A 16,663-nucleotide genomic window follows, 5' to 3' on the forward strand; every position below is an offset into this window, starting at 1 on the left:
GAATGAGTTCTATTGAGTTTCCATCAACCATATCTTAAAAGTTAATGATGATTGTCTTCATCGTTTTATCGCCCAGCCCTATTTATTGGTGGCATTCAGGATAACTCTTGCATTGCTCTTCCACTGTGCTTATTTTCAGTGATAACAAGGGTGGTAGGATAGTTCTCATCCTATCTGCACTGAATTAAGAGAGAATATGGAAAGAGCCCAGAACCATTGTACTGACGTATCTTTTTAACATTTAAAACCAGGATTCTGTCAAGCATTACAGTCTGCAAATTTGTCATTGTAAATTGTAATAGAATGTGTTTCTTTTCAAAATCTTTTCAAAAAAGCCACTTTCCCAGCAGCAGCTTCTGCTGAAACACAATTCTTTAGACTGGGATGGGCAAGCTTTTTTGGTGGTGGGCTGAATTGTCAATGATGAATAATAAAGGGGGCTCTAGGAAGTCTAGTTTTTGCCTATGAGCCCCTCCATTTCATAAAGTAAAAATAAAATCTTGCATGTGTTAATGGCCAACATTACCTTTTAAAAATACATGCTGTAAGAAATTATTATTAAACTTTTTATTAAAAGCTATTAATAGCAAGTGATTTCACTATGTTCTGGTCATAAATATAAAACTGTTAACATCAATGCTGGACAAAAAATAATACATTGCAAAATTTTCTGTATGTTAGGTCATTTCTTTTCTTTCTTTTGCTCATTTTAATTTGGGCAAAGGTTTTGCTAAAAAAAAAAAAAAATGTGTTACCAAATAAGTCATGTACAGTCTAAAATCAAGCAAAAAACTTTTGTAATATTTTAAATTGGCTGTTGCTCTATTTATGGAGGGCTTATAGAGCACTGTCCACTAACATCTTTATTTCACTTTTGTAAATGATGCTGTTAATTCTGATTTGTGCACATCCAAAATTCTGCCTTACAAATATTTTGCTGGTAAAATCACCATTCTCAAAACTGTATCTTAAAAAATGTACACACAAGACAAAGGCATGCATCTAAAAACACACACCATCTATGTGAAAGTGGTGAAGACTTCATATTTGAATGATAAAACTTATGGTCTAATCTGATTTTTTAAAAAAAAAAAAATTTTCCTTAGCTAACTCCTAACATCCTCTTCTTAAGAGCATCTCATGGAATATTAACTTACCCACCCATGCTTTAGACTGAGTCTCCTCCTCCTCTATCCTAAGAGTTCTGAAGTTAGGCTCCAGTATATAGCATACTAGGGGGCTCCGCCCCCTGCTCGCTTCGCTCGCCAACCCCTGGTGTTGGGAATCACAAAGAGCGTGATGTATGAATGAGATATAGAATAGTGTGACGGTGTAGATGATGCAAATAGAAAGCAAACAATAAAGTGTGTGGCACAGTGTAAAGGTTTATTTGAAAATTTCTTTGTACACGCCGTTTAAGTGTAAAAGGTAATTCCAGCTCAGAACTTGTAAGGTCATTTAAGATGGTTATTGTTGTGATCAGAGTCAAGTTTGTCAGAGCTTAGAAAGAGTTGTGTCTCTCCAGGAAGTAATGGAATGACTTGGGTATTAATGTTTTCCATATTAATATTTTTTGGACATAATATAGTGCGTTGTGTTAAAAGGGGCATTTGGTCTAATGAGATTGCTGTTCCAAATGTCTCTGTAACTAAGTCGTCGCAGATAAAGGCTTGAGGAATTGTAATATGTGGCTGAAGTCCAGCTGTATTGGTGAGTGTACCATCTCTCAGTTGTAATAAGCAATTGTTATGATCTGGTTCTGGACATCGTATCTTTTTTACTAACTGTATCTTTTGAAAGCAATGCCAATTGTCTGCATATTTTAAGGTGCACTGAACAATAGCTGAGTGCATGGCATCTGGAAGAATAGCTAATCACTGTCTAAAATCTCCTCCTCATAAAAGTACCTTTCCTTCAAATCGAAGATTATTATTCATAAACGTTTGTAGAAGTTTATGAATGGTCTTGAGTAAGTGACTTCATGCCATTGAACATTCATCAATAAACAACATTTTTTCAAGACGGATGTCACGTGCAGTGCCACCGTTAATGTTCATAGTGGATACCGATTTGTAGAATCTAATGTAGTTGATAAAGATTTCACTTTCAGGTACATTGTCAGTTATAAGCCTCTGTAGATATTCAGTATATGAATGTAAAGAAGGCAGTCTAATTTGACCCTTTTGACAACGACGTGTAAATGTATAACTTGTATTGCCAGTTGTTTCTTCAGGGAAGTGAACTGAATGACAATGATTGCAAATGACATTCATTAATCCGAATGAATTTTCCTGGTGTATGTTTTGCTTGTGCTGTTTGAGATGCGCGTTGTTGCATGTGTAGTATTTGGGACGTGTTGTTTTGTAGCTGTATTCGATTTGCTTGTGCTGTGTGAGAAGCCCGTTGTAGCCTTCCTTGCCGTTAACGTATGTCTGAGACGGGAGGTGTTTCGTTTTGAATCCGTGCCTGTTGCGATGCAGCACTTTGATTGATAGTTTGCGTAATGTGGATCTAGGATGTAGATTTGTGCATATTTGCGTTGTTGATTTGTTTCAGGGTGCACTGTTCCAATGCGATGCAGTATTTGTGCACATATGCGAAAGTAGTATGGGCCATTGCCTTTTGGTGGCCTGATATTTACTCCGGTATATGCAAAAGCAAATGAACCATTGTAGGATCTAATGCAGTTCATAAAGTTTTTACTTTTAGGTACATCGTTAGTTAGAAGCTTTAGTTGAGCTTTGCGTTTTTGGAGTCGAGACATTTTTTCTTTTAGAAATATGGATAAGTAATAAGGAGTATTGCACTCACTGTTAATATGGAGCCTTTTCTGCGGTTGAACGGTTAATAGTGCCTTATTGTAATGAGATCCACCTATGCTGCATAGCCGTCTATTTTGTTGTTTCTTTCGTGTTCGTGTGTTTGTTCCTGTTATCATTTCCTTTTCGTTTTGTACCCGTGACCGTGTATTCATGACTTGTTTCTTTCTCAGCATGCGAAATATGGATAACTAATAAGGAGGATTGCAGTCACTGTTAATATGTTTCCTTTTCTGCAGTTGAACGGTTAATAGTGCTTTATTGTAAGGAGATCCACCAATGCTGACACCTATGCTGTCTAGTGTGAAGGTGTTGATGTTCACTTTAGAATATGTGGCTTTGGGTGTCACTTCTTATGGATGTGTGTGTGTGTGTGTGTGTGGGGGGGGGATGGGTGTTGGTTGAGGATTGTTGTCGCGCGAGCGTCTTCTTTCTTTTTGTGTTCCTGTGTCTTGTTGAATCCCCCTCTTTGTGTGTGTCCCGTCCCTTGCTTGTAGGGTCTGTGGGGTGGTTTTGTGTTCTTTTTTTTGTGTTCCATGGGCTTGTTGAATCCCCCTCTTGGTGTGTGTCCCGTCCGGTGCCTGTAGGGGGCGGGGTGCATTGCTGTTGTGCGCGAGCCTCTTTTTTTTAATTTTTTTTTTTTGGGTCTAGTTTCGTGTGCAATGTGTTTCGTGCTTTGCTTGCGTTTGAATACTTTTTTATGTGCCGTTTCCTTTTTTCGGTGCTCCTTGCGCCTCATTTCTCAATTTTTCCTGTGCTCACTCCTTTTTTCTGTGGTCTTGTCTGCCTCTCGCGGCCCCTCATCCGCCTCTCTCGCCCTCTTTTATCCGCCTTTCTCGGCTCCTCAGCCAACCCTCGCGGACTCTTTTTGCGCCTGCGCAGTACGTCTTTTTGCAGCTACGGCCCATTGCCGGATGTGCCTGCGTCCATCATCCGGTTTAGCATTCTCGGTTAGTAATATGGATGTTTAAGTGATTTTTTTTTTTTTTTTTTAAAGAGTTCAAGACTTTTAGTCTTGATTTCTTCGTGTTAGGTGTTATGACACATGTTGATTTTCACCTCCAAAGTACATTTAGTGTCAGCCTAAGAAGAAAAATCTGGTTACAAATTTTCATGACTTTGCCAGTGCTTGTATTTGTTTAATCTGGTCATTGCTTCCACATTTTATTTGTGGAACTCTGAATGATAAAACAAAGGTTGTCACAGAACTTGGAACTAGTTGCTTTCTTCTTTTGTAGCAGTTGATACGTTAAGAGATGGGGTTGCAGTGAAACATGCTCTCTGTTATGGGGTGGGGGATATCAAATAGTATATGTTAATATAGTAAAGTCATTAAATGAGATTATGGTCTACGTTATTGTGACATTCCTAAATACAATAGTTCATACCAGAATTTCTGTATACCAATATCAGTGAAATTTCACGATACTTTAATGCTTGTTTAATACAATGCCAAAAACAGAAATCTGATTCATTTAAATAAGTTTACCTCTATTATTCAAGTGAACAATATTATGGCCTTTTCTTTAATACAATGTTAGTATTTATAGATTTTACAATAACAGCAACTTGATTTATTCTTCAAGTATGTAGTTACGTAGCTATCATTCAGTATTGGCTGTCATAAATCTATATACAGTATTTAAAATTATTTTCGTGTTTGAAACGGAAATTACGTATGACCACGCAATATGGAAATTATGTATGAAATGGAAATTACGTATGACCACACGATATGGAAATTACGTATGAAACAAATTATGTATGACCACGTGATATGGAAATTACGTATGACCACAGAACATATTATAATACAGGAACTAATTGCTTCGTTTGTGGACGCCCTCTTTTATATCGTCTTTACGAATTATTATTTGTGTGCAAGTTATTTTACTGATATTGAAAAGAAGTAAGCACAAACACGCCAATCTATCTCGTAGAAGTGCGCCCCGCCTCGCCCTCTCCCAGCCCTCCTGGCTGGACTACAGCGCTGAGCCGTCCGCCGCCAGGCACGTTCTGACAGAGAGAAGTTTTATTTATTCGTCCACGTGACTGTCGCGGAAACTGCCACATTGTAACTTTTTTATAGTTGGCAGTACTTGATAGTAGAAGAAATGAGGAAAACAGCTTTGCGTCTTTCTACTTTTTAACAGCGCCAAGCTGTAAACAATGTGAAGACGAGACCGCCTTCAGCGGCGAGGGGTTGTGAGAACAAAGTGGATGTTGGGAGGCGCGGAATGTCGGGCTGCTCCGCCGGGTCGAGAGCTTCGCAGTTTCGGGCAGCAGGAACTTCTTGCACTGTTTGTGACACTTCAAGTGCCCCGTCGGCTCCTGGGAGAGTGGAAATCTTTGCGAATGAGTGTAATTGGCGCCATCAAACTACTTACTGTCCCTTAAGGTGAGTTCTGGTCACTAAAATCCCGCAACATTCAAGGTTGCTTTTGTGATGAATTATTTTAAGAAGTAAATTACAGGCACAAATTTGGACGATCACATACAAAATGTAATTTCTATACCACAGCGGTCTTGTAGCGCCTTTCACAAGGGATCTACTACCTAGAAATGATCCAAATACATTTTAGCTGCTGTTAGTACTACTTACCTGTTGTGTTATAGCGCCTTTAAAATGTAGTTTACCCGAAACCACTCCAGTAGTGCTCAATGTATCTTTACTTCTTAAATGTTAATGTTTTACTGTTTAATAACTTAGACTACATTTTATTTTTTTCCCTTGCACTCAGTGAGCGAAGCCACTGGGTAATCAGCTAGTATCTTATACAATACAGGGCTCAAATTTAATTTATGGTAGACATGGTGATTTCCCCAAGTGTTACAACAAGAATTTTATTGAATTCCAAGATTTTTCAGGATATTTTCATTTAAACAAAACTCTTTAAAGCTGTTTTTGTTAACAGCATGGTTTTAAAATCTGGTTTATTATAGAATTACTCTATCAGGTTTGTAACATCTGCTATTGTAAGATTCATATTTTTAATATTAGCTGGTTACATTTACTGCGGTGGGCTGGCACCCTGCCCAGGATTTGTATCCTGCCTTGCGCCCTGTGTTGGCTGGGATTTGCTCTGGCAGACCCCCGTGACCCTGTAGCTAGGGTATAGCGGATTGGATAATGGATGGATGAATGGTTACATTTACTAAGGAGTAATATTAATGAATTAGTCGAATTTAATTCAAACTTCATATGTCAGACTTCTGCTGCTTTCATTTTTTTTTTTTAATTTCTCCTCCCTTTCCTTAGTCCTATTTTTCCTATGTGATATTAAAGTTGTCAGATTTGCATTAATTTATTTCAGAATTCCTGTAAAACCTCCTTTGTTATGCTATTGTCTACGTGTCTTATTTGAGTTATATTTTCTATGTCCTTGTACAAATCCAGAATTATAAAATTAAATTGACCAACATTGCTTATATTCAGTTACTCCTAACTGAGAGACTGCATTACATTTTTTACATTTGACAGTGTACCATTCAAATATATGACCCGTGCAGTTTTTCACTAAATACAGTATTGCACAAAAGCGAGTACACCCCTCACATTTTTGTAAATATTTTTATATCTTTTCATGGAACAACAGTGAAGATACAGTATGACACTTTGATACAATGTAGTCCGTGTACAGCTTGTATAACAGTGTAAATTTGCTGGCCCCTCAAAATAACTCGACGTAAAGCCATTAATGTCTAAACTGCTGGCAACAAAAGTGAGTACACCCCTAACTGAAAAAATGTCCAAATTGTGCCCAAAGTGTCAATATTTTGTGTGGCCATCATTATTTCCCAGCACTACTTAGGTCTCTTGGGCATGGATGGAGTTCACTAGTGCTTCACAGGTTGTCACTAGAATCCTCTTCCACTCCTCCATGACATCACGGAGCTGGTGGATGTTGGAGACTTTGCACTCCTCCACCTTCCGTTTGAGGGTGCCCCACAGATGCTCAATAGGGTTTAGGTCTGGTGACATGCTTGGCCAGTCCAGCACCTTTACCCTCAGTTTCTTTAGCAAGGCAGTGGTCGTCTTGGAGGTGTGTTTGGGGTCGTTATCATGTTGGAATACTACCCTGCGGCCCAGTTTCCGAAGGGAGGGGATAGTGTTCTGCTTCAGTATGTCACAGTACATGTTGGCATTCATGGTTCCCTCAATGAACTGAAGCTCCCCAGTGCCGGTAGCACTCATGCAGCCCCAAACCATTACACTCCCACCACCATGCTTGACTGTAGGCAAGACACACTTGTCTTTGTACTCCTCACCTGGTTGCCGCCACACACGCTTGACACCATTTGAACCAAATAAGTTTATCTTGGTCTCATCAGACCACAGGACATGGTTCCAGTAATACATGTCCTTAGTCTGTTTATCTTCAGCAAACTGTTTGCAGGCTTTCTTGTGCATCATCTTTAGAAGAGGCTTCCTTCTGGGACACCAGCCATGCAGACCAATTTGATGCAGTGTGCGGCGTATGGTCTGAGCACTGACAGGCTGACCCCCCACCCCTTCAACCTCTGCAGCAATGCTGGCAGCACTCATACGTCTGTTTTCAAAAGACAACCTCTGGATATGACGCTGAGCACGTACACTCAACTTCTTTGGTCTACAGTGGCGAGGCCTGTTCTGAGTGGAACCTGTTGTGTTAAACCGCTGTATGGGCTTGGCCACCGTGCTGCAGCTCAGTTTCAGGGTGTTGGCAATCTTCTTATAGCCTAGGCCATCTTTATGTAGAGCAACAATTCTTTATTTCAGATCCTCAGAGAGTTCTTTGCCATGAGGTGCCATGTTGAACTTGCAGTGACCAGTATGAGAGCGTGCGAGAGCAATAACACCAAATTTAACACACCTGCTCCCCATTCACACTTGAGACCTTGTAACACTAACAAGTCGCATGACGCCAGGGAGAGAAGATGGCTAATTGGGCACAATTTGGACATTTTTCACTTAGGGTTGTACTCACTTTTGTTGCCAGCGGTTTAGACATTAATGGCTGTGTGTTGAGTTATTTTGAGGGGACAGCAAATTTACACTGTTATACAAGCTATACACTGACTACTTTACATTGTATCAAAGTGTCATATATTCAGTGTTGTCCCATGAAAAGATATAAAATATTTACAAAAATATTTTTATTATATACTTTTGTGAGATACTGTATCGTATTTTAGGGATTATAAATTCAGAAAATGAAAGAAATGGTTAAATAGCATTAGCAGATTCATTCTCAGCCATGAGGTATGCTGCTTTGGCAGTCCTGCTAACTGGATGTATGTCTGTGAATAATCATATCCGTTAATGCAGCACATCCTGTGTTAATATCAAGATGTGCCTTATTCTTTGAAGCATTAAAATACTATCAATCTTATTTTGGTAATTACAAATGTAGCAGGACATTTCATGCACCAGTGTAGATAAGCCAAATAGCTACAAGGTTTAAAACTTTCTTCGATTTTTACTTGCTACAGTTGTTGTTAGTGCTTTCAGTGTTCAGTTTCCCAAAATACGCTACATGGAATTTGTGTGGTTTCCCCCCTATATTCTTGAACTGCATACACAGGTTAGGAAATGGAAGATTAATCATTTCATCTCCAGATAGAAATTTATGACAATACAAGTTAACCGATTACATCACGTTGTTGTTGACATCATTGTGCTCTCAAAGCATGCATGAATGTGTAAATGTGGCAATAACTAATACCTGTGTTTATGTGGATAGTTGCATTTTGTTTCTTTGTTGCATTTCAAGCAAATGGTGGGGGGAAAAAAAGGGTGACCATTCCATCAACACTATACGACTCTATGCTGGGTTAGATGAATTAACATTGCGCTTGTGGCCATATCAATTGGTAGCTTTGCAAAGCTACCAATTTTTATTTCATCTATAGGAGCCATATTTCTGGTAAAACGTGTGAAACACCATAAACTCAGTATGTTAAATTGGGATACATGTAATATGCAGGCAAAATTTCATGAATATCACCTCTGCTAATTTTGGAGCAATGCATTTTTTACCCTCTCAATTGCAACCACCTTTCCCAATGAAATTTATGAAGTGCCTGGTAGCCTGGGTCTGAAGTTTGTTCAGTTTTATTATACATAAAATATAAATTACAAATTATATAAATTATAAAATGTCATCAACATATACTCAGCTGTTTGGAATAATGCACTTTTTTTTTTTTTTTAAATAACCCCAAGTGTTATGTATTATTGGATGCATAATTAGACCAGTATTAGACCATTAGACCTGCATGAAAACTTTTGAAAGAACAGATTCAGATATTTTTTTGGTGTGTGATTGACGGACGGGGAAAAGGTGTTATCTGAGGATTAAAATGAAGTCCTCTGTAAAATAACATTGAACAAAGCTGAAAAATTGAAATGACAGGGTATTATGATTGTATTTATATAGATTATGAATTATAGTTTGTAAATGGGAGCAAACTCCCTTACACCCTTGTGTCTTTACCATGAAAATACATGAATGTGTGTTTCACATTTTCTAGTTTTAGCAGTGTAAGCAAAGTATAGATCTTGTGTACAGCACATTAAAATATAGCATAAGAATTCAAGTTTATCTGAACTAGTTGATATGTAGTGATCTAGTTGAATATGGTTGTAATCATGTTTTTGAAAAATGTTTAATACCAGTAACATTGTCATTGTGCCTTCCTAGGGGGATGTCATGGATCTTTCAGATGCAATGTTGCAACAGAAACTTGATGAGATTAAGGACCAGATAAAGCGAGAGATCCGTAAAGAACTCAAAATCAAGGAAGGAGCTGAGAATCTTCGAAAAGTAACAACAGATAAGAAAAGTTTGGCATACGTGGACAACATGTTAAAAAAGTCAAACAAAAAGTTAGAGGAATTACACCAAGAGCTGCAGGAATTAAATGCACATATTGTGGTGAAAGACCCAGAAGATCTTTTGGGTAAAGTATTTTATTTTGTTTGTTGTTAATGGAGTGTCACAGTGGTTCATTTTTACACTTTGTTCGATCTTAAAGAATTGGCAAAAAGTCTCCTTGTCTATCAGTTTGTTTTACCTTCAGCTTTGCTCTCTGAGCAAGTTTATTACTGGTGGATTACTAAGCTGAAAGTATTCAGAAAGTTTTTTCTGATGCTTCATATTTGTGATGAAGTTTTAGTATTTACATTTTTAATGCAATTTCTTAATTATGGTAAGTTTTTTTTTTTTTCTTCTAAAATTAGTAAAAGTACAGCAATTAAATGGTTTTTTGGGACATAAATAGGGCCAAATGTATTGCTTGATTAAAATTTATCCTAGTTGGTCATTTAAAACCTGTACTGCTTTATGTTGCATGCAGTCTTACTACAGTTTTATTTAATGTTGATTCATCAGTTTTGGAATCTTGGCATACATATATTTTCTGTATGTTAAGCTCAGTTATGAAACTCTGTAATCCATATGTCTTATTAAACTATTTCTGTCATTTGGTTGTTTGGGATTTAAAGCCGTTTCTTTGACAACTTTTTATAGACTTGTTATACTAAATATAGTAGATCTTGCCTGAGCATCTTATGATAGGTGTATCATGATCTTACCAAGCCTCCTGTATTATTGCCATGCATTTTCGTGACATGGGATCATTTAGAAATTCAAATAGCATTATTTCACTTGAACAATATGCACTTTTGTTCAAAAACTGCATTCTGATAGAGGGAAGGCAGTAACTAGCTACATACATGTAATTTTACAATTATTCTACATGCCTGGTAGCTTTTATTTTCAAATATGCGGTTCATTTTTATTCATTATGATGATATACTGTAGGTAATTTTACACACAGGTTTTGTGATTTGTGCTCATTATATTTTTTTATGAGCAAAAGGCGGTGTCTAATCTTTCAATACTTGAAAGTCCATGTGGGTTTAACTAGGTGAAAAGTGAATTTGTTTATTTCTGTTTAATACAAACTTTCCACAAATGCTACTCAAGCGCAGTAAAATTGTGTAATGTTACATAATGTGCTGTAGAGATTAAATCTTCCCACGTGAGTCTGTTTTTCAAAATTTGTAAGTGGAATTAAATATTTTCTAAAGCTCTTTCTGCTCAGCTGTAATCTGAAACAAAGTGCTTCTAATTACTCAGTATTTTTCACTTTAGACATTGTTGTTTAATCCATCAGTTCATCTTCTTTCTGGATACCTATTTAGCGGTTTCCAATATAGTAGAAAGTTAAAGCTTTAGCAGCATTGTATGCAAAGCAGAAAGTTTTCATGATTGGAAAGTGGGTTTTTTTTTTTTTTGGTTCTTTTAAAAACCTTTAAACTTACAGTAAACCCTGTTTACTTTCAGTTGATATTATACTGTATGCATAAGACTATTTGCAAGATGAGTTTGTTTGTATATTACTAAATGTATTAAACTACTCTGAAATTGTCTAAATGTTTAGCTTTTAAAGACAATTTGCCTCATGTGTTTGGGAAAGAACCTGTTGGGCAGAAGATTCAAGAACAAGAGCCTTGTCTTTTTCCGTACAGGACAAGCCAAACTCCTACAGTAGTTTCTGTAGATTGGTAAATTACTATTTAGATAATCATTTGTCAAATTATAGTAAGCAAAAAAATATTTTTTTTAAGATCTGTAAACTACAACACAGTTTCTGTTGTACTAAAGAGAAAACACAGATGCTACCAGGCTCTAATTTTGGATTGAGCAGGTGTGCAGAAATGGGTGCATTAAATTTAGAAGATAACTGGACTTAAGAATGCCATATAAAATGATTAGCTCTAGCACTTAAACATACAGTATGGCAGTAAACTGCTCTTAGGTTTTTTTATTGTAGGTTTTTATTAATGTTTTTAATTTGTAGCTTGTTCATGCTGCTTTTGTTATAGAGACACTTGAACAGAGAATTCCAGTAATCCAAGCTACCAGCAATAAAGCTGTGACATGGACTTTAAAGTGTGACATAAAGAAAGAGGGAGAGACACTCTGATTTGCAAGTGAGAGGATGAAGTCGTGCCTAGGTTTTTACTTCAGCTTGTATTTTCAGGGAGACAATATTTAGGTGATAGTATAACATTCTTAACAATGTTGCTTTTGTTTAAGGTTACATTATCAAATTTTTATTCAAGGAGCTCACAAACCTATATCTTTAGGCAGGTCATGCTACAATGTTTTATGTTAAGATGAAGAATTGAGTGATATCAATAAAACAAAACTAATTCTGCTTAAATCATTATAATTGGTTAAAAACCTTTGCTGTAGCTATTGGTCTTCTCAAGTGGTTTGGATTGGTGGAGGTGGTAAAAGATAACTGTAAAAGATGTGTGAACATTCTTTTTTTTGCCATCAGGTGGATCTCATCAGCTCTTAGCTGGATTCAGTGAATTCCTTAGAAAACTTGCTGACACTGAGAAAAAGCTTCTTTATAATTATGTAATTTAAAGGATAACATGACTAACCTTTTCTGCTCTATATGCATCAAAGCCAAACTGACCACTCAGATTACTCAGAGGGACTGGAGACACGCATCTTAACACCATCTATCATCTAACTAGATGTATGGCAACAGTTTAGGCAGTTTTGTGGACAGAGTGCAAATCATACTAGTTAGTGAAGAATGGTACTTCAGATCTTTGATTACCTAATGCTATATCAGGTAGACTCTGTGTGTGTGTGTGTGTGTGTGTGTGTGTGTGTATATAGGAGAACAATGAGGCAGGCAACACAAGCATTATCACAGAATCAATACAGCAACATACACAGACCAGAGTGACAGTAGGTATACTTGTTGACTCTAGTTCATTTCCCTTGTGATTTCTCCTGTGTTTTAATTCACATTCTTTGGTTTCCTTTTGAGTGGTGTGGCCAGATGTGACAGTACACCAGGATACCTAAGCAGTGTTCATGTTGAAAATGGTTTCGAGTAAAGCAGTACACTCTTAATGTTGAGGTTTGTATGCTAATGTGTGCAGAATCAGTTCAGTTTGAGACCCCCCCCCCCCCCCCCCCCATATGTGATATAATGGTCTATAAATTTGTAATTCCATTGTCAGAAAGAAAATGGAATGTCTTCTTTTTATATATTAGAGAATGAAGCTAGATTTTTCTTTTACACATTTTTGTGATCCTTCTGCTCCTTAGTGATGGGATGAGTAATTGTGAACCCATTTATGTCTAAGATTTTATTAATTCATTTTACTAAATTAGAATAAATCTTTGATTATTTGCACTTCTGCCTGTATAACTCACAAGTGATATCATCAAAGTCCTATGTCCGTTGTCAAACTTCTTTTCATAATACCACATTACACAATGAACTTTGGTTAATAAATGGCAAAACATGGTGCTGTAGCAGTTTATACTAATCAGATGCCCTTTTGACTGAACCATTTTAATTACCCAATGGCAAGCATAATTATTCAAGTAACTAACTACCTTTAAGGCGGTTACATTGGAAGTTCCTGTCTGAATGTTTGCACATAAGGACAGCTGTATTTCCAGATACTGTCCATCCATCCATCCATTTTCCAACCCGCTGAATCCGAACACAGGGTCACGGGGGTCTGCTTGACCCAATCCCAGCCAACACAGGGCACAAGGCAGGAAACAATCCCGGGCAGGGTGCCAACCCACCGCAGGACACACACAAACACACCCACACACCAAGCACACACTAGGGCCAATTTAGAATCGCCAATCCACCTAACCTGCATGTCTTTGGACTGTGGGAGGAAACCCGAGCGCCCGGAGGAAACCCACGCAGACACGGGGAGAACACGCAAACTCCACGCAGGGAGGACCCGGGAAGCGAACCCAGTATATCTGTAAAACCTTTTTCATTTTAACATTTGTTCTATTAAATGACTCAATTAATTTAACAGATGCACATTCGTGCAAAGAATGTGCATCTTGCTGATGAGTAAATGAATTCATATTGTAAAAATGGAGTCAAAGAATCTTTTTAATGTCTTACAGGTGTTTAAAGACAGTAGCACACTTTTTGTCAGGCAGACAAAGTTTGTAGGGAATATGTATAATTTACACAACCCCAGTGACCAGCTTGTGTTTTTCAAATTAATTTGGAACTCAGAATTTGGTCTTAAAGTGTGCATTTTCTACACTCATTGGGTCTGTGCATTTAAAAAAAAAAAAGTCTCCCAACATACATTAGTTGTCTCCATCTCTAACTTCTCTGTGTGATGCCAACCTTGCCCGACTTCTTCTTTCGGCTGCTCCCATTAGCCCGACTTCAAATGAGTAAACTGGATTTCTCTACATGGAGTTAGCACCATTGATCAAGATAAACATGATGAAAAATAATTTCAAAGTGCCAGTGTTAGATAAACAGAGCAAAAGAACATTAGAAGAGTCAGAGGTTTGGGTAGTAGATTTGAATATTGTTTTGATTTTGTGGTTTTTGATATTTTTGCACTTGCTTTTGTGGTCTCTGTCTCTCTGTCTCTCAGAATATTTTTAAAGGTATGTTTATTAATCTGGACAGTACTAGGGTAATAAGTCATTGACTGGGGTCAGTGAGATTGTTTAGGTGTTAAGGTAGGTTCTTTAACGCTAGAATCCCAGGGGCCTTTTAAAAAAAAAGTCGTAATGCCTGGGCCACCTTAAATTCCTTCGCACCTATTCATCAGTGTCCTTGTTTTGCAAATGTGTCAATCCGCACAAGCAGCCTGCTATCTCATCCCCCACCGACTCCGCTGATGTCAGACACAAAATTCTCAGAACTCAAGTCTGTTTATGTGGGTTTGAAGCATATGGAATTGCATAGGATACATGATACATTGTTATGGAATACATACATTCCATGTGTATTCAGTGTCTACATCGATCTGGGTAAATGACAGGATATGCGAGGCAAAAACATTGATCACAACTAAAACAGGAACTTTTTTCATATTATAGTAATAATTGACAAAATGCTGATGTGAAGTATAATGTGTGAAACTAAAGTCCAAATATCAAATAAACACTTTCACATAAGGTGCAACAAAACAAGTGTGCTTTTATTCAAGAATATAACCAAAGAAAAAGAAATTTTTCTATTTTTTATTTTTTTTTTATTTTTGAATCGTGATAAGGTAGAGGAGAAAAAAAAAACATTCTGTATTGCCAGTATTAAGGAAAATTGTCCTAAAAGTATAGTGAATATTTATTTATAAATTCTAAATTCTAAACTTACTTAGTAATACTTTAATCAATGTTTGTCTTTCATGTGGCTTACATAGCAGTGATTTATCTTCAGGGTTCCTGCAAAGTGGAGTTATTTTTGAGATCATAGCTAAAGGCCAAATATATACTTTGCTACATAATCCGGCTTTTTGTACTTAATTACGTTGTTTGTGTTTTTGCACAACTACCCCGCATTAATTTGCGCACTGAGCTGAGCATGGCCAAAAAAATTGCAACTGCTAATTTAATGAAAAATGGCTTGAATGTGAAAGTTTTTCGTTGAATCAAATGTTTTGAGACTAAATGTTAAACAACATTTAAATTAGGCACAATGTGGATTAAGGTACTTGATTCTCACTCACACACACACACACACATTCTAAAAAGCACAAACATTATGCTAGCACTTGAAGGACTACAAGTAGAGTGCAACATTGGCTTTTTCATTTGCCAGTTCATCTACTGCTTACCTTTCCGATTGGGCCTAACAATACAGCTGCTTTCATAACTGCTCTTACAAAATCTGGATTCAGTAGTTTCACTGATGGCAACTCTGAGGACAATAGTACTATGGTGCCCTGCGAGATAAGTTAGTGCCAGTCATATAAACTTTATGACGACATTTACAGTTTTAAGAGGTGTTCTCTTACCTCACATACTCTGAATTACAGAAGATTCATTTGTTCTCTTGCTAGTCCAAACCATAAACAAGACAACAAAAAGCAAACATCTACGTAAGATATTGAACCACCAACATATATATTAATTCCCACTAATCTGGGTCTAAATTTATGGGCTGGTCCACAGCTGACAACTTGCTTAATCATTTTGTGTTGAAGACTAAAAGGTATTAAGCAGCAACTCTAATAATTTATTTTAAAACATTTAAATTAAGAATTTACTAGTGTGGTAGCCACAGAACCCTTCGCAGACAGGTAATAGTTCAAAAATATGCCAACTTTCTGACCTTCTGTCTGCTTTTAAACATTCTGTCTTTGGAGACTACTCTGTGTGTGGCTTCTTCATACCTTTTTCTTCTATGTGCATGCCTCACTCTCACTTCCTCTTTCGTCACATCACCAAAGCCAAACTGATCAATCAAATTGGTCTTAGAAACTGGGCACACTGATCTTAATGTTTTATTATATAGTAGATTCGGAATGCATTAACAAAGATCTTCTTTTCTATATGATGCTGCATGACTAGAGTTTTATGGTTCTTTAAAATTTTAGTTTTGTTAACTTGCCTTCCATTGAATTTGTCATAAAACCATCTAACCTACTTCAAGAGAAGAGACTTAATTAAATAAACTATATATCTGATTAGGAAAGGACAGCTGGTTATTGTGCACATAGTATTTCTAAGATAAGAAATAATTTGCCTAATGTTTATTTTAAGCCAAAAGCCTTTGAAATGTACACTTGTTCTTGGACAGTAACACATTGTTTTGCCCAACAGGACTTACTTATAATCTTGTTTGCTGTCACACAGTTTTAAAGTCATTGATTGATTTTAAGTATCTTGGACTATATTGGGCTGATTTCAGCTCCTTATCCTTGATAAAATGTATAGCTATTCAGAGAGGGGGTTCATGTATTCTTCTGGCCTACAAATCAGTCATAGTTGCAAAATTAGGTCTTTTGAAAAGCTTTGCAGAAAGCTAATTGTGAACCTGAA

General features: G+C 37.0%; 1 protein-coding gene across 1 annotated transcript in view; it reads left to right on the forward strand.

Annotated features, from left to right (window-relative positions):
- Window positions 1-16,663, forward strand: part of LOC114658388 (serine/threonine-protein kinase N2-like) — a 161,818-nt gene that overhangs the window by 54,117 nt on the left and 91,038 nt on the right. The window contains exon 2 of the mRNA XM_051932786.1: window positions 9,503-9,761. Within this exon, the coding sequence (XP_051788746.1) occupies window positions 9,503-9,761 (259 nt within the window). The remainder of the gene's footprint in view (window positions 1-9,502; window positions 9,762-16,663) is intronic.

Source organism: Erpetoichthys calabaricus, chromosome 10 (genome assembly GCF_900747795.2).
Source record: "Erpetoichthys calabaricus chromosome 10, fErpCal1.3, whole genome shotgun sequence".
NCBI lineage: Eukaryota > Metazoa > Chordata > Cladistia > Polypteriformes > Polypteridae > Erpetoichthys > Erpetoichthys calabaricus.